This window comes from Ursus maritimus, unplaced genomic scaffold, assembly GCF_017311325.1.
Source record: "Ursus maritimus isolate PB19 unplaced genomic scaffold, ASM1731132v1 scaffold_29, whole genome shotgun sequence".
Lineage (NCBI taxonomy): Eukaryota > Metazoa > Chordata > Mammalia > Carnivora > Ursidae > Ursus > Ursus maritimus.
The window spans coordinates 6299935-6318580 of record NW_024425452.1 but is presented as its reverse complement, the minus strand read 5'-3'; the positions used below and the strand labels follow the sequence as shown (position 1 = coordinate 6318580).

The following is an 18646-nucleotide window of genomic DNA, read 5'->3' as shown; positions in this document are numbered from 1 at the left end:
GCTTTAGTCCCAGGAGGCAGCGTGGTGCAGTGAGTGGTGAGGGCGGGCGGGTCGGACTGACCTGGGTTTTGACTTTCAGCTCTCACTAGGCAACGGTGCCGAGCTACTGAAACTGTCCTTAGTTTTTCTGTCTGGAATGTGGACATGACTCTCATCTCTTGGGTTTGTTTCTGAAGATCGAATGAGATCATAGGTAATATTGATCAAGGTGCCAGCGCGGCTTCTTTTTCTTTCTTTTTTAAAGATTTTATTTATTCATTTGGCAGAGAGAGAGACAGCGAGCGAGAGAGGGAACACAAGCACGGGGAGTGGGAGAGGAAGAAGCAGGCTCATAGCAGAGGAGCCTGACGTGGGGCTCGATCCCATAACGCCGGGATCACGCCCTGAGCCGAAGGCAGGCGCTTAACCGCTGTGCCACCCAGGCGCCCCGCGGCTTCTTTTTCTTTCTCTCTTTCCTCACGGGAAGGTCAGGAAGCTGAGCTGTACTAAGCATTCTTGGAGAGCTGAGGTCAGGGTGGAGGGACAGTTGTATCTGTTGTTCAACACAAGTAGAACTCCATTAAGGGTGAGACTTAATGAGTCCTAGGGGCCAGGAGAAATGGCAGCAGAGAAAACATCTATGTTAAGAACGTTGGCCATAACATGCCTCAAGGCCCGATTGAGCAGTACAAAAACAGCTTGAAAGGAACTGACAGTGTGCCACATGGCCTCTGGTTCTCAGTATTCTCGAGGGTGAGATGAAGAATTTCTGCTCACCCAGCCTGCTTCCGTGGTGGGAGGAGCACGGGAGGAGCACTGCGGAGGCGATAGGGGGGCCTGGGGCCAAGGGAAGGGGGAGCAGTCAGGGGGCAGGTGCAGTGGGGCAGCGTTGGCTGTGAGGGAAGCCATGCAGAAGGGAGGGAGCTCGTGGGGCCTGGTGGTGCTCACTGGTATGACGAAGGTCTTGGATTCAAGCATCTCTAACATCTTCCATTCTAAAATCCTATCCTTCAGTGCTGCAGAAACTGAACGGTGAAGTTAAACACAGTCCGCAACCAAACTGCTTCTGTATCTCAGGCTTGAAACCCTCAGATGAAGTTCAAGTGCGGACCAGCTGGCTTGGTGGTTAAACCTCTTATTTGCATAACTTGATTGCATAACTTTACTTGTATAAGATTGATATCCTACTCTGGGTGTAAAGACTATTCTTTGGGGAAACAGTGCTGCTTCAGAACCGGGACATAATTTGCTTGTGTTCTTATTTAAAAAGTTCAGACACAGTCCTTGAACTGAGCAGCATTTTAGGCATGGACGGTTTCTGGTAATATATTTTTGTTTCTTTCGTCCTGTCCCCTGTCCACAAGCCACTGCTCAAGCAAAGCGGTACACGACGTCGTCCCACGTTACCTGGCAGACACGCAAAACCTATCCCTTCTCATCTGTGTTGTCTTTAGGTTTTACTCAAGAACAGCATTCTTGTTTCTAGGTCCTTATGTATCCCAACGATAGGCTTAGGAAATGTGTTTCCTTTCTTCGCAAATTGTGGTTTCTCCTTTAGGATGGGTCAGGTGTGGGAGAATAGGTCTTTGTGGGGGTTGTGAAGGAAAGCCTTCTCTTGGATTCCCAGCTCTGCAGACTTCCTCCTCTTTCCAGGGATGCAGTCCAGTTGGGATGGTGTTTCTGGCATGAATCTTTGCCCGAGGTTGCAGTGACTGGTTAGGGGACAGACACTGAGTAAGCGGAAGCTGTGCCCCACATGTATTTGAACAGTATCAGTATTCTCTTCCATCAGGTCTTAGGAATGACGTAAAACATTTCAACTGAATGATGAAAACTATTCCGTGCAGCGTTCAGAGGAGAAAAAATGAGGTGTGTTAGGAATTTGATAATAAGTACTTCTCCACTCCTCCCCTCACCCCCAAAGTGACATTGTGGAGTGTTTCTTAGTACAGACGTAGGCAAGATCACAAAGTGACTCTGGGATGCAAAGATGACCTGTTACACAGTGATTATGAAGTATATTTTTCTAACCTTATAAGAAAGGTCTCTGCTGCCATTTTATTTACTTTTCTTCAACAAAGGCTTATGCTGACTGAGCGCCATATCTTGCTCTAAGTATTTTCTAAATATTAACCTAATTTCTATAATCCTGGGAGGTAGGCCACTATCATCACCATTTTACGGATGGGGAAACTGAGGCAGAGGGAGTCACTCACTCCAGGTCACACAGCTAGGAAGTGGCAAAGCCAGGTTTTAAACTAGGTCACCAGTCTGACTCTAGATACTGCCCCTTGATTCTTACAGTCTGGATTTCCCATGCATCACCCGAGGCTAGAAATGTCTAGGTTTCTATGGTTGATTTTTGTTTTGAATCATGCTCCATTAAGAAAATATTTCCCTTAGCAAAGCCCAGCTTGTCCTGAAGTAGAACAGCTATAATATTGTCCTCAGCAAGGAGTTGTCCTTTGTAGAAATCACACTGATTTCCTCCTTTTTGCTTTTTTCTTCGATTGCTTGGAAGGGGAACATTCGAAAGCCAGATACCCAATGGGCTCAAGGCTCCGAGGGTTCTTGTAAAAAGAAAGGCTGTGACCTGTAAGTCAGAGGTGCTGGAGTCCTGCTAATCGGAAGTCACATCTGTTGAACTTGGTGGTTTTCTCAGCCCCAGACAGCAGACAGCTGCAACCGAAGAAACCTTCCTTCTTTGCCCGAAGCCTCCTCGACTAAAAATTCCAGACGGTCACCTCCTTGTCAGCCCAAATTTCCTCTGGGAAGTAGACTTGAAGTGTAAACACCGGGAAGCTGGGCTGAAGGGAGTGGGCTGGCTCACTGAGGAGGCTGCTGTGTCCTTTGTCCGGTTCCCAGGGCTGCCCTATGGCAGTGATTTTCCAGCGGCTGGAAGAGGCTTTTTTCCCCCCCTCACCCCTCACCCCCCTGCCTTCTCCGCCTCTGCGTCCAGGGATGCCACTTCCAACAGGCAGCACCTTTCTGTTTAAGCTCTGAGGATGTCTGAGGATTATACAGCAGACAGAACTGTTGCAAGAGAAAAGCCTCTTTTCATCACTGCAGCCTAAAAAGCATTATCTCGTGCACAAAGCGGCCAGAGAGGGGCTTTTGCCCTTGGGTGTCTCAGTCTGCATTTTATTTTATTTTTTTTTAAAGATTTTATTTATTTATTTGACAGAGATAGAGACAGCCAGTGAGAGAGGGAACACAAGCAGGGGGAGTGGGAGAGGAAGAAGCAGGCTCATAGCGGAGGAGCCTGATGTGGGGCTCGATCCCATAACGCCGGGATCACGCCCTGAGCCGAAGGCAGACGCTTAACCGCTGTGCCACCCAGGCGCCCCGGAAGGTATTTATTTTTAAATGCGTATTTTATTTTGTAATTTATCTAACTAAAATTTATCAAGTGTATCTAACTTGAATTTAAGCTATTTGGGATGTTGAAAGACAAATTAGCGTTTTCCTCACGTAGGGCTAAAATACAAATAGAAATAAAAAAATCCTTAAAAATGAGTGCCCTTGAATCAACCTGGTCAGGTGTTATGTAAGCAGATTCTGCCGAGGAGGAGTTTCTGGATTTCTGTGGGTCATTCTTCAGAGTCACCGGTTGTTAACATTGTAGGGTATGCACAGAATTTGACACGTTCAGTGTGTCGATGGTATGTCGGCTTTTAAAAAATAGGTGGGTTCAAGTTTATATGTTAAAAAAATAATGACTTACTATATTTTATCAAATCCGAGACACCACTGATGGTGACATATTTTTTTCTGTTCCACTAAAGAAGAAAACCCACCGGAACCAAGCTCTGAAAAGGCCTCGATTCAAATACACATTCAGATGTCTTAGAATCCGTGAACTATGGCTGTATCTTAGCCACAGTCTTGCGTCTTTTCCGTAGAGTCTGACAACGTGATTCTAACCGCGCTGTCAGTTTAGGTTCCTCTGCCTGGCCTGTTGGCAGCATTGAACACACTTGACTCCCTTCTCCGCGAAACACTTCCTTACCTTGGCCTCTGGGACATGGTTCTCTGCTGGTCCTTCTTCCACCTCTCTGCTATTCCTTCTCCATCTCCTGGGCTGGTTCCTCCTCTTTCACTTGACCTGTGTTCAGTGGACAGCCCCAGGGCAGAGGACTTGCACCTCTTCTCTGCCTGCACCCTCTCCCTCCCGTGGGGACCCAGACCTTTAAAGACCGTCTTGTCTGCTGGTGATTCCTAAGTGCGTAGATCCAGCCTGGTTCTTGTACCCAGATGCAACATGTGAACATCCTCTCCCTTGCGTGACCGACCCAGAGGTCTAGATGCTCGACACCTAAGATGTTTAAGCCAAATCCCAAACCACAACGCCACGTCAGTCACCCATTGCAGAAAGACACCCCTCCAGCCTTCCAGTTGCTCGGGCCAGAATGTTAGAGAGTTCCTCCTTCCCTTCTCTCGCACCCCATAGTTAGCAATCGCGGTGGCAAACCCCATCAGCTCTTCTTCAAAATATATACAGAAGTTGACAATTTCCTATCATTTCCACTAGGGCCCCTCTGGCCCAAAGGAAGTCAGTCCCCTTCCTTGGATGACGGCTGTGGCCTCTGACTGGTATTCCGTGCATCCCTGACACAGCAGCCAGAAGGATCCTGCCCAAATGGAAGTCAGATGGTGCCATTCAAGACTGAGACATTGAGACTCTGTTTGAAAGTCTCCAGTGACTTTTTGTTGCAAGCAGAGTAGAAGCTTCAAGACCTAGCGCAGTCCATACTCCCCGTTTGTCTCTCAGCCTGTGACCCCCGTCACCCTCCCCCTTGCCCACTGGCTTCTGCCACACCAGCCTCCTTGCTCCTCCTGGTGCATGCCACCGCCCTCCCTTCCTCCAGACCTGCTGTTCCCTCTGCCTGGGGGTCCATTCCCTCACATACCTGCATGACTTGCTGTCTTCCGTCCTTTAGGTCTTGATTCAAATGTTACCTCAGCGAGGCCTTCTTTTAGATATGAGGGAGAAGGCCCCAGTTCTAACATGGCATTTCTGCCCTCCCATCCCCCATCCCTGCTCTGTTTTTCTCTTTAGCGTGCTTCACTATCTGTCACTAAAGATTTTATGACTTCGCGTGTCTCCCAGTAGAATGCAGGCTTCATGAGAAAAGGCTTTGGTTTTGCTCTCTGTCCCCCCATGGCCCCAGTGCCCTGAATAGTGTCAGGGGTGGAGTCACTGTTCCATGCATTTTTGTTGGATAAATAAATGAACAGCTTCAGACACAGACTAAGACCAGGAGGAAGGAGGCATTTTTGGCTTCGTGCTTTTTGTTTTCCTCCATGGAATGAAATAAAGGGTTATTGGTTTTCCTCATAGCACCAGCGGTATCTGTTTTTCCCATCTGGAAAATTGTCTGCTGTTTTGATAGAACTTGTCATTGGTAAACAGTCCAGCATTAGCTTTATGAGACCTTTGCACAGTGGGTTTTTCGTAGCTTATGGGATTCATCTGAGCTTACGATGATTGCCCATTGAACCTTCAATAAGCTAGTGATTCATTCTGCTTCAGAAGTCACTTTTTCGGTTAAAATGAAGTCTAAGCAGTTCCTTTAACATTTGTGCTTCAACTAGGGAAGGAATATTTTTAACTTGGGGCATTCTGAGCTCCCAGGCGCTGATAAAGCAGGTTCCCATGTGAGGCATTGGGAGTGATCCCTGTTCATAGCTCATTTTTAAATCATCCTGTGATATACCGGTTACTACAAAACACATGCGCTTGTTTTGGGCTTGTTGCTTTTAGAAACACTTACTGTGTAATCGGGCCAGACAGACCTTGGTCTAGACAGCGTCTCCCTGCAGGGGCAGAACCCAGGAGACTTTTCCTCTGGTGCCGGACGTGGATGTGGTGGACCACCCTCATGGGTAGGAGGGCACCACCAGAGGGAGAGGCGCTTCCATGAGAACTGGGCTCCTGTGCCAGAAAGCCCAGCTTCTGCCCGTCGATGACCCCATGAGATCTGGCATGGCTTCACGACAAGGGTATGTTGGCATGTGGCCCCCCAGGTTCTCAATGGCTGCAGTTACAGAGATTAATGAAATGATAAAAGGTGGGGGAGAGGGGTCAAGGCAAGAGGGGAAAGCTGACAAAAAAGGCTCTCATTCATTCATTCATTCATTTGTTCATTCATTCATTCATTCATTCATTCATTCAAGATGTTCATTGTATTCCTAGGCTCTAGGAGGTGCTGGAGATAATGGTAGTCAAAGTTGACATGGCACTTGGGCAGAAGGTGGTCAGAAAAGGCATCAACGAGGACATGGCCATTGTATAGGGAAGAACAATCCTAGGAAGGCTAAAGCCATGCTTGTATTCAGATTTCGAACTTGACATACATTGCTCTGAGCTTACATTGAACGTGCTGTATTCATCTTTGCCCCTGTACCTGCAGTTGGTAAGCCTGAGGTCACAGCATATGCTAATAAAGAGCAGTGTCTGGGGGGTCAGGAATTAGGATGATGGTAGAAGGCAGAGAATCTTGAGCTCACTGTCTCCTGTTTCTTGCGTACCTCACAGGAGACCGCTGTGTGTAGAGAAACCCGCCGGGGCTAACTATGGAGTCATCTGTCCTGGGAGGAGGTCGTGTATTAATTGCCTCGATGGGAATGTTCTCATTATTTGTCTCTCTACTTCTCTTTCTCTAGAAAGAGAGTAATGAGAACTGACTTTACATTTCACAAGTATGGAGATTCCGTGGGAATGCTCGAATATTTTAAATGATGAGAATCACAAAGTTTATCACCTACTCATCTCTCCCATGCACCCATTCTGTGCAAAGCCCGGTGCAGAGTGTGAACCGGGGTGCTGTGTTGTGTGTTATAGACAGCCTTTGTTTCCTCTGGCTCCGTCATCACTGTCCTTCATCCCTCGTCCAGTGAGGCTTTAATATGGGTTCTTAAGGATGGCCCTCATTTCAGGGGTGCCTGGGTGGTGCAGTCGTTAAGTGTCTGCCTTCAGCTCAGGGCGTGATCCCGGCGTTCTGGGATCGAGCCCCACATCAGGCTCCTCCTCCGGGAGCCTGCTTCTTCCTCTCCCACTCCCCCTGCTGTGCTCCCTCTCTAACTGGCTGTCTCTCTGTCAAATAAATAAATAAAATCTTTAAAAAAAAAAAAAAAAGGATGACCCTCATTTCAGATATTTATCTCTAAAAAGAAAGAGCCTTAATACCTTCTCTGATTATAAAGGTCAATTCAGGTTTTTATGAAAAGAGGTAAAACTCTTTTTTTTTTTTTTTTTTTTGCATACTGGTGCTGACATGGAGCTTAAAAAAAATGGGCCTCAAATTAATGTTGTCACCCAGATGATATCTAATTCAGGGTTTTAGAATGCACTAGAAAATGCCATTTCTTCCACTATAGCCTGGTTGATGACCTCATGCCTCTGTTCTTGAGTTCCCTGCTGGCGGATCTGGGCAGTGGCAGCAGCGGGTACTGATGGGACGTCCTGCCTGTGTTTTTCTTTGGCATTTGCCTTTCTGTGGATGGGGCCCTTCTGTGTAGTGGTGCCCCTTCTGACGTGTACTGGTGAGGTTCCAAACAGCACAGGAAGCCAGGATTGTGGCGCTTGCCTTCATCGTTCAGTACCTACAGTCTTGGTGCCAAAACGTATGTCTCTGCAAAACTCCTGCCACCTTTTCGGTCCATTGCCGTGATGACTTACCCGTGCAGAGGTGGAGGGGACGGAGGAAGCGAAACCCATGTGCGCTCAGGCTCTTGGCTTGCCGGTTTTACTACCTGATCCCATAAATCACCTTCCCTACCCTATGGGATGAGAGGTGGTGGGGTCATTTTATTGATGTGGACACTGAAATTGTAGAGGTGGTCATTTTCTAAGATCACACAACTAACAAGCCATGGCATTTGAAACCATATCTCATGATGGCCAAGTTCATGATCTTTCCACTACCTGCACCTTGCAATTCAAAAGCTCTGTCCTGGGGCCAGGGGGACCTTCTCTCGCAACCAGCTCCTGGCGAGAACAGCGTCTGGTGGATAAGGGCTTGCTTGACTCCTGTGATGATTTCTTGTAAAAGCTTCATTCTCGGAGCTCTAGGACCTGACATCACAGGAAAAGCAAAGTTAAGCTCCACACTCCTGTCAGCACTTGGGTGGGTTGAGGGATATGTTGTTTTTCAACCTAAGGAAAAAGAGACTTGGCATCACTTTCAGCTACATGAGTCAGATCGATTCAACACATCTGTCTCCAGTCTCAATGAAAACTTGGAACTCGGATGGGACAGGGGACTGGGGCACTCTGTCAGCCAGAGAGTTGGTCTCCATTTCGCTCCGCCTCGTGTCACATTCATAATTGGGGGTGGGAACTTGCATTGTCTTGTGTGTGTGTGGAGGGGTGTTTCTTTTCACAAAATGCTTTTCTAAATCTTTGTTCCGTTGGATAATTTAGCTACGGTCCTTTAAAATTGCACCAGTTTCAGGGGTTGGTGAATTACAGCTATGGGCCATTTCATGTTGCTGGAGCCCAGGAATTGCAAGAGACCTCCCTACTCAAAACCTAATATGTTTATTGTTGCCCTTTACGGAAAAAGTTTGTTGACCTCTCTCTTTTTTCCCCCCTTAGGGTACATACCATAATTTTTTTTTTTTTAAGATTTTATTTATTTATGTGACAGAGAGACAGCCAGCGAGAGAGGGAACACAGCAGGGGAGTGGGAGAGGAAGAAGCAGGCTCCTAGCGGAGGAGCCTGATGTGGGGCTCGATCCCATAACGCCAGGATCACGCCCTGAGCCGAAGGCAGATGCTTAACTGCTGTGCCACCCAGGCACCCCAAAATACTTCATTTTTTAAAAAGATTTTTTATCTATTTGTTTGAGAGAGCAGAGCTACAGACAGAGCAGGAAGAAGCAAGCTCCCAGCGGAGCAGGGAACCCGATGCGGGGCTCGATCCCGTAACGCCAGGATCACGCCCTGAGCCGAAGGCAGACGCTTAACGACTGCGCTACCCAGGCGCCCCTACATACCATAATTTTAAAGAAAAGAAATAAACTTTTCAGCCCCAGAGAAAACTTCCCCAGCATCTGCTTGGTCAGTAATGACAGGCCAGGAAGAAGCATACACACCATACCCAAGCCCGAGTGCATTCATAATTCCAGCGTATAATAAAGCTGCTGTACTGCACCACATCCCTATGAACCGCAGCAGGGGCACCATTAACTAGCTAGCTGACCGCGAACCAATAATAAAGTAATAAGCTAAGAGGAAGACCCATTTCCCCAGCACCCAGTTTAGCAAATAGAACCTTGTGACTCCCTTTGAAGTCTCTTCTGTTTCTTTACCCAGTAACCTCCAGCTCCTGCCCCCAGCCCCCAGGTGACTATCTTAATTTGGTTTAATTAACTGAGCCGCGTTTCTCTGTAGTTGTATTCTTTAGTTTTGCCTAAACCTTTTTTCTGAACAAAGAACGCTTTCAGAGCCCATCACATTTTATGTTTCATTGGCATTACTTGATTTTCTTGGGGATAAATTCTTTCTGCATTCAGATTTTGTAAGGGTTATCAGTCCAGCAAACCCAGTAACCCGCAGTGACTGCTCAACAAATATTCTTGAAATACCCTGCAAGCTTTTCTTTCCCTTTTGGTGGGGTGGGGACAAGGTGCAGCACGCTTAGGGGCCCCTCCCCTGCTACAGTGTTGTGACCCCGAGCCATGTTGGAAGCCTGGTTCTCTCTGGCATCTTTAGATTTATCAACTGTGCCATGGGAGAGGGGGAGGAGAAGAACATTGCTGACCCCGGGGGCAGCTCCCGCGCATTGACTCCATGTTTTCAGAGTAAAAAAAATAAGATGAGACCTGATTTGTGGGCCTTAAATTTAGCTTCCAGTCAATGTTGGTTGAAGGAAAAATCTCATTGTATCCATTCTTTGTGTTTTTCTTTTTTCCTCTTTTTTCTTTATTTTGTGGCTGAAAAGAAAGTATAAATACTGGGTTTTGGAAGAGGGAACTGTTGTTATGTTTGAGCCTTTTAAACTCTGTAATTACTCTATAAAGCTATGTATTTGCATCAGAAATGCATTTAGTCTTAAGTTTTAGTGTTCAGTATATGGAACATTCATAATGATGGGGTACTTCCAAAAATAAATCAACTCTATAGAAAATGTTAATCAGCTCATCCCCAGGGACCATAGTGAGTATGTCCATTGTACAAATGAGGAAATGGACATGACAGTTAGTGGTTTGCCCAAAGCCACACTGTCATCGGCATTATGAAGATTTAAGCAAAGGTCCCATGTACAAGAAAATGCAGTCATGTTTTCATGTAAGACACTGTGAGCCTTCGTCAAATTAACCTAAATTAAGATTCAGGGACTAACATGCCTTTTGGTATTTGGAAGAACCTACCACGTCAATCACAAAGAGCTGATTTGCTCCTTAACGTTACCTGCAGGGTTTTAAATAGGACATGGATTTTTTTTTTTTTTTTTTTTTTTTAAGGCGTCTGTTACTTGAAATCACAAGCTCTGTATCTGGCTACACATTGCCCTGAAAATTGAAAAGCAACTGGTTCAAGTGTGTTTCACACTGCCAGGGAAAATCATGTGAAAAGTGCAGTAATGCCTCATTCTGTGGCATTCTACTCTTAGAGTGACAGGAAAGCAACCTTCTCCTAAGAACTTATTTTTCAAATGCCATTTGTGGGTGGTTGATTCAGGATGCGCACGCGCTCTTGCAGACCCTCTGCCTCTCCCGGTTGGCCGGGCAGAGTAAGGATTTAGGTGGAGGGAAACACCAAATCCTCCATTTTCAAAGGAACTTCTGGAATTAGTATTGCTCTTTTCTTAGGCAAAAATCGAGAGCTAACTTGATAGATATTTTCCCCAACAACTGATGGGAGCAAAAAAAGATTGTTTTCCCCTGGTTAACCTCTAGTTAATTGAAAAATTCAATTCTCTGTAATAAGAAGCTTCTCTTTATTCTCTTTTTTTTCCCTCTTTTATTCTCTTTTTTATTTCTTTTTTTTTTCCTACTTCACTTGGAAACTTGACTCCTTTTTTTTGTTTGTTTTCGTTGTTAGTGTTTTAAAGACGTTGTTAACTATTATAACTCTGATATCTGGGCATGTGGGTATCATGGTATTGGCTGAGAAGACTCACCCCCTGTGTGGTAAGCTGTCAGATCCCATACTCTGAGGTTCTCTATGACCCCATGTATCAGTTTGGGCAAAACCAGTGTGCAAATGCAGAGAGAAGGTGCTTTGAAGAGGAAGACACCAGAGCGTGCTGCTCAGGGAAAGCTGCCCCTCACAGAGGGTCAGTGCCAAGAGCTCATTTTGAGCTTGCAGCTTCGAGATTTGACTTGGCATTTCACCCTGCACTCATCGGATCGGCATACTGCAGACCCACACCAATCCAGTTTACAAGTGACTGAGAAGCCAGAATGACAGTAGAATGCACTGTCCAGTGAGTTGGGTTCAGTTCCCACCCAGCTAGCTACCTTTGTGATATTGGGCAAATCACAAGTTTTCTAGGTGTTCCTGTCTTATCTGTGCACTTGGAATGTTAATGGTTTATAAAGATGTTCCAAGAGCCAATGCCTTAACATAAAACCAGGGAGACTATAGTGATGGTTATTATACTGTCATTTCGGTTGTTGTCTCCATTATAACTGTACAGGTCAACTTACAGGACTGAATAATATATCAGAAAATTGCTTGTTGAGCATAGGATGAGAGTGCCAGAAGCCAGAAGTCCATCAGGAGTGCCTCCCTGGGGCTGGAATGGCTGGGCACACTGTTGGTTGACCTAAAGGACACTATTGCCAGAATCTGCAGACCCTTCACCCAGGCAGTGCTGGATCAGCTCCACAGCAGTTTTAATCCTTGGCTTACGTTTTTCTTAATTTCATGAAATCACCACTTTTTTGGTCTGGGGGCCCCTATGGGGTTATACTCGTTTTTAGGAGTAGCAAAGGAATCACTGATGATTTTGTTTGGGTTTGGCTTTCAAAACAGCTGTTTCGGGGGCTATTTATTGTCCTTCTAGGATTCGCTCCTTCTTGTGGTTCTACATTCAGGAAGTGAAATTTGCAGGAGGGAACCTAATTAGTCCCCAGGAGGGGCTGCGGATGCTGAGTGCTCAGAGAAGGCGGTCCATTCCTTTGACGTGTAACAATGGGAGTGTGTGCTGCTTTTTTTTTTAGTTCATGAGAAGAGAGTAGCCATATATAAAGACCTTCCCTCCCATGCCTGTATTTGTCTTTAATTTTATTTTTTCTCTGGTTTAGGGATTGACATCCTGAAACTCGTTGCAGCCCAAGTGGGAAGCCAGTGGAAGGACATCTATCAGTTTCTGTGCAATGCCAGTGAGAGAGAAGTGGCTGCTTTCTCCAACGGGTACACGGCGGACCACGAGCGAGCCTACGCTGCTCTGCAGCACTGGACCATCCGGGGGCCCGAGGCCAGCCTCGCCCAGTTAATCAGCGCCCTGCGCCAGCACCGGCGCAACGATGTCGTGGAGAAGATTCGGGGACTGATGGAAGATACGGCCCAGGTAATGTACCTGGGTTGCTGGTCTTTCCAACAAACCTTTCGGTCCCGTGCTCAGATTTTACCAGGGATGTATAATAAGGAAAAATACTGATATTAGGTGTTTTGGTTCACACACGCACTTCTAGGGCAGTGGGTCTCCGTGGCTGTCCATGACAATCGTCTAGAAACTTTATTTTTTTTTAACCTGGGTTGTTCAAAAAGATCTTATTTATTTGAGAGAGAGAGAGAGAGAGTGAGCGTGATCACAAGCGGTGGGTGGGGTGGGGGGAGGGAGAGAGGGAGAAGCAGACTCTCCCAATGTGATCCAGTTCCCCGGGATCATGACCCCAGCTGAAGGCAGACACTTAACTGACTGAGTCACCCAGGCGCCCCTATCTAGAAACTTCAAAAGAATTCTGATATTTGGACCCCACTGTAGACCAGTTAGATCAGAATTTCTAAGGGGAGGACCACAAATCAGTTTTTAAGAAGTTCCCTAATGATGCTAATGTGCAAAGCTGAGAATCGTGTTTGGGGGATGTTCTAGCATCAGATTGTACAGCCAGATCTGCTGCTTGTTATCCCATTTACAGTCTCATTTTGCATAACACACTTGGAACAAATCCAAGAAGGAAGACTTTTTTTTTTTTCCTCTTCTCTCCCCTCCCACCCACTAATCCCCAGGATATCTTTTGTGATGTAGTTTAGGGAGGCTCTGTCTTACCTTCTGGGGATGCAGTTGGTGCTGACAGCAGTGGGTAACAGGACTGAGCGATCCTTTCTCCTGGGCTTGTTCAATCTGTATATCAGATGGGAACTGAGGGGACCCAGGAGTGTGATTTACTGATAGTCGCTGGTCACTGAGCCTTGCCCTGGGAGCCAGGCAGCACTGGATTTGAATCCTGGCTCTGACACTTATTAGGTGGTTGACCATGGGCAACTTTCTCTGCTTCTGTTTTCTCATGTGTAAGCCAGCCTTAACGGGCTAATTAAGATTAGAAATGAAGTACATGGGATGCCTGATGCATTGAAGGTGTTTTACAAATGGTAGTTATGGTCATAACATAACTGATTTCACTTCGTTTCTTTCCTTAATCATAGTACGTGTCCCTGAAAGGCCATGAATTAAGTACACGTTTGGATATTGACTTATATGTCTCACAGACTTCGAGTAAAGTTTCCGAATATATTTCCAAAGTAAAGGAAATGTTGCCACCGAGACCTGATAAAACCCACTTAATTTAAAAGGCCATTCTGTCGCTGTTATTCTCCAGTGCTCTAAACGCATTACCTAAAGAGCTGGAGAGAGACTTTTCCCCATCAACTCTAATTCATGACCATTCTGTACCAAATTTTGTACATCAAGGGACTCGATTTTATACATGGAAGAGGTCCAAGTGCCTTTATTTTTTTTATACTAATAGTGTAGTCTTTCTTCTCTACGGAAGTAAACGTCCATCAGGTGGATCTTTTTTTTAAGTGTCTGGTTAAAATTTATAGGTGCTAATCGATGCCAAAAGTGGTCTTTAAACTCCTGGTGTATTTTCAACTTCTTCGACATGTGGAATTTCCAAAAAAAATATTTATGAATAGATGGAGTGGTAAACATTCAAAGGCACACGCTAGTGTCTTGTGACTTCCTGAGAAAGATACCAGAAGTGTGGCTCAAACATGAATGGGCTTCCTTGGAATGTCGACTTTAAGGAACAAGCTGATAGGATAAGCAGACCTGAAGAAGGATCCAGATACTGGAGAATAAGCCGTTAGGGCTTTTTGATGATACTTACAAGAGAGATAAAATGTGGCTGATGTTAGGATTTGGTTAAATGGAATGTTTGATAAAGTGGAAAGATGAGCATGATGAATTTTTAAGGGAAAAGGAGGCTTTTCATTAGAAGTAAAACCGTGGGAAAACGTAAACATGGGGAATTGGAAAAGCATAAATGTTAATGCTGTTATTACTAAATCCAGGTGGCACGATTAGAAGTAATTTTTCTTTTTTTATTTTCTGTAATGAAAACATGTTACTTTTGTGATTTAAAGTATTTCTTCAGATGACTAAGCTGAAGGGGCACCAGGGAAAGGATAGGTGGGGCTCTGCTTGTGCTACATGGAGAGAGGGAGGCCCCCCGCATTTCGGTTTCGGGAGCAGATCGTGGTTTGTGTGACAGTCCATCCTTCCTTGTCAGGGTTGACTGAGGTTTGTGATGTTGGATCAGATTTGTCAAAAAAATTCCTAAATTTACTTTGCTTTTGGCTTCTGCAAGTCTGTCTCGTTTTCAGTTGTACACTCAGCATTTAGAATTTGGTCCTGGTCTTTGCGGTACTTCTCTTTTGGGGGGGAGTGCGGATGGTGGTAGGGTATTGACTGTAACAAATGACTTTTGTTTGTTTCTCTGATGATTCTGTTGAGGTCCATACATATCTATTGAGCACCTGCTTTATTCCAGGCGCTGTCGTAGGTGCTGGGAAAGGTGGGCCCAAAGTCTCTGTGGAGGAGACTGCGTATCAAGGAGGGTGACTCATAACAAAAATCACGGAGTCAGTGAATAAGAAAACAACAAAGTGCCTAGTCCCCAGTGCCAAACTCTTGGACCCTTTAATTCTTTCCTCTTATCTCATCTATAGCCAACAAGATTCTAATATCTACTTTTGATGATACTTACAAGAGAGGTGAAATGTGGCTGATGCAATGTTAGGATTTGGTTAAATGGAATGTTTGATAAAGTGCAAAGATGATCATGATGAATTTATTCCAGGAATAAATGAAGTACTTATTTTATGAGGGAGAGTGGCATCAGGGCATCCCGTAGCTTTCTCGGAGGTTCTCGCGTAGCCTCTGTGTGACGACGGAGGCTAAGAAGCCGATATTAAGCTTCTCGCTCCAGGTTTTAATAATGCCCATCATTGTCTAGCGACATTGTGGACCCAGCTCTCGACTCTGATTTTAATAGCCAATGAGCCTGGATTTCTGCCTGCCAGCTCTTACTAATCACACAGTATGGAATTGTCTGCAGGTTGTCTCTGAGATTAGTTGAGTCAAACAAGACACAGAGTGCGGGGGGCATAATTGAGACTTACTCTTCCCACTTCATGATGGATTTGTAGTCTTTCTGTACTGTGGTAGTGCTGGCGACTTGAGACTTGGCCCTAGGAGTTAATGGAACCTTAATGTGTAAAAATGACTGTGTGTGTGTATGTTTGAAAATGGCTAGTGTTTTTTTTCCTATTCACGAACCTGAGAGCACCCACACTCTGTTCCACTCAAAGGATTAGCCTGGTGTGCCTTTTAGTCACCTCTGTCAGGAACAGCTGCTCCGTTATTAACCATGGTGGTCTATTAGCCATTTTTTAATTAAACACATCTAGAGTCTGCCTTTTTCTTTTCTTTTTTTTTAAAAGAAGTACACTTCTTTATGTACTAAAAATATTATATAGTAATATTCACTTTTTGGTGCACCGTTGAGTCCTTTTTTAAGGAAACTGAAGGTTTTAGGAGCAGTTTTAGGTTTAAAACAAAATTGAGAGGGAAGTACAGAGATTTCCCATATACCTTCTGCCCCAACTTATGCATAGCCTCTCCCACTGTCAACACGCTTATCAGAGTGGTACATTTTTTTTACCAAGGGGAAACCTACACTGACATATAATAATCACCCTAAGTCCATACGTTAGAGCTCACGAGGTTGTGTATTCTGTAGGCGTGGGCAGATGTATAATGGCATATATCCATCATGATGCTAGCATACGGAATATTGAGACTGCCCTGAAAGTCCTCTGTGCTGTGCCTGTTTCTCTCTCCCTCCTACCCCACCCCTGACAACCACTAATCTTTTTACTGTCTCCATGGTTTTGCCTTTTCCAGAATGTCATATAGTGGGAATCATGCAGTCTGTAGCCCTTTTCGGATTGGCTTCTTTCACTGAACTCACATGCTGTTAAGGCTCCATCATGTCTTTACATGACCTGACGGCTCAGTTCTTAGCTCTGAATAACATTCCATTGTCTGATTGTACCAGTTTATTTATCCATGCACTTCCCTGACTCTTTATCAGAGGTACAAGTTGTGGTTTTCAGTTCAGCGTCTGAAGCCTTCCAGAATCCTATGCGTTCTTCCCGTCCAGGGCACCAGCATTTGGTTTAAGTGGCAAAGCGGGGGGACAATGGTTGGAAGTTACTGGGACTTTGCCAAAGCTATTTAAAAACCCTAATACAGCATTCCAAATGGTATGCTATCTCTTTTTGTCCATCCTTTTACTTTGATTTTTTCCCCCCTGAGGCTTTATTTAAAGGAAGTCTTTTGTAAGTAGCATATACTTAAGGTTTCGAAAAAATCTAGTCCGACAGTGTTTGTCAGTGAATTAGAGAATTTCAGTGTGGTTACATTTCTCATGTAATTACTCATATATTTGGGTTTAAATCTAGCATCTGATTATTAATTTTGTATTTGTCCTCTCTCTCTCTCTTTTTTTCTCTTCTTTCTTGCCTTCTTTTGAATTAATCAAGTATTTTTTATTATTCCACTTTTCCTCCTCTTTTGGCTGGTTACAAATGTTTTACTTTACTTTTCATGGTCCCCATAGAGATTACAACTTGCACACTTAAATCATGGGAGACGTTTCCCGAGCGTGTACTTCTTACTGTTTCCAAACAGCACAACAGCCTTAGGAGACTTTAATTCTATTCATCCTTCTCTCGCATTTTGTTTTTTTATTGTCATGAATTTTAACACTGCACATTTCTTAGCCCCCAAAAGGCATAATTGTTATGGTTTTACACAGTCAGGATTTACATGGATTTACCTGCGTATTGATCTTTTCTGTCATTCTTCATTCCTTTCTGCCACTTCAACTTCTGTGTGAGGTCATTTTTCTTTGGCCTCAAGAATACTTAGTGTAGGTTTCCAGCAATAAATGCTGTTTTTCCTGTGTCTGGAAAATGCCAACTAAATAAATAACTTGCGTTATTTGCCCTTTTTTAAGAGATTTTATTTATTTATTTGACAGAGAGAACTCAGAGAGAAAGAAAGAGAACATGAGCGGGGGGCGGGGAGGCAGAGGGAGAGGGAGAAGCAGGCTCTCTGCTGAGCAGGGAGCCCAACTCGGGGATCGATCCCAGGATCCTGAGATCATGACCTGAGCTGAAGGCGGATGCTTCCAGCTGAGCCACCCAGGCGCACCTGCCCTTTGTTTTTGAAGGATAGCTGGAAAAGAGAATTTAGTTTGACTGTCATTTCCTTTCGATGCTTTCCTGTCTAGATTTAAGTCTCCCCTGCTAAAGAGCAAGCGGGATGATGTGATTTTATGTTCGTATCTATGTTACATAACAAATTAGGTGACAGTATTATACCAGACACCACGCAACTCCAAGATGAGTGTAGACAGGGTCTGGGCCGTCAAGGAAGCTTACGGTTGAATGGAAGAAGCATATATACTTACATAGTTTAAGGGACTAAATCCAAAAGGGTGGAAGGAGGGAAGGTGCTCGATGTACAGCTAATTGGCCATTATGGCTCTAAGTGGGAACATGAGTGTGAAGATGCGTGCCAGGTTAAATTCCTGCCCTGGCAGCTTATCACTTTGGGAACATTCTGGTAAGTTACCTGGCCTCTCTGCCTCAGTTTGTCCCTGAGGAAATGGGGGCATCATTAGTGCCTGTCCTGTGAGCTGTTGTGAGAATTAGTTGCCTGTGTCCCACAGTAAGTGTTTGGTGAATGTTTACTATTCAGAGTTGCAATTATTTCCCAGCTCTAGAGACAAGAGAGATGGAAGAATGTTCCTAAGTAGCTCCAACTCTCATACACATAATGGATCCTTTAAGTCCTGAACTCCGGGGGTTCGTTACTGTCTGTTGGGTGGGGAGGTACTTCCAGTTCCAGCACAGCTTAAGCTGGACGGTTGAGTGTCAGGCTTGCCATCCGGGTTCAGTGCCCAAGAACTGGAAATTCCAGCTCATGGTAAATATTTATTCCTTACTGCCTGAGCAAATGTTCCTAGGCTGGGGAGGGTTCCTCTAGTGGAGAAACAAAGGTGATGGTATGTGGGAAGATAACGGTCTGCTTTCTCACTGGCTGTCAGAAAAAGGGAAACAAGATTGAGCAACTGAGTTTCTAGTTTGACTCTCTCCTCTCCTCTCCTCTCCTCCCCTCCCCTCCCCTCCCCTCCC

The 18646-nt window shown here is 45.1% G+C and overlaps 1 protein-coding gene across 1 annotated transcript in view; it reads left to right on the top strand.

The window, feature by feature from the left end:
* Positions 1 to 18646, top strand: part of TNFRSF21 (TNF receptor superfamily member 21) — a 69889-nt gene that overhangs the window by 35312 nt on the left and 15931 nt on the right. The window contains exon 4 of the mRNA XM_040643565.1: positions 12238 to 12503. Within this exon, the coding sequence (XP_040499499.1) occupies positions 12238 to 12503 (266 nt within the window). The remainder of the gene's footprint in view (positions 1 to 12237; positions 12504 to 18646) is intronic.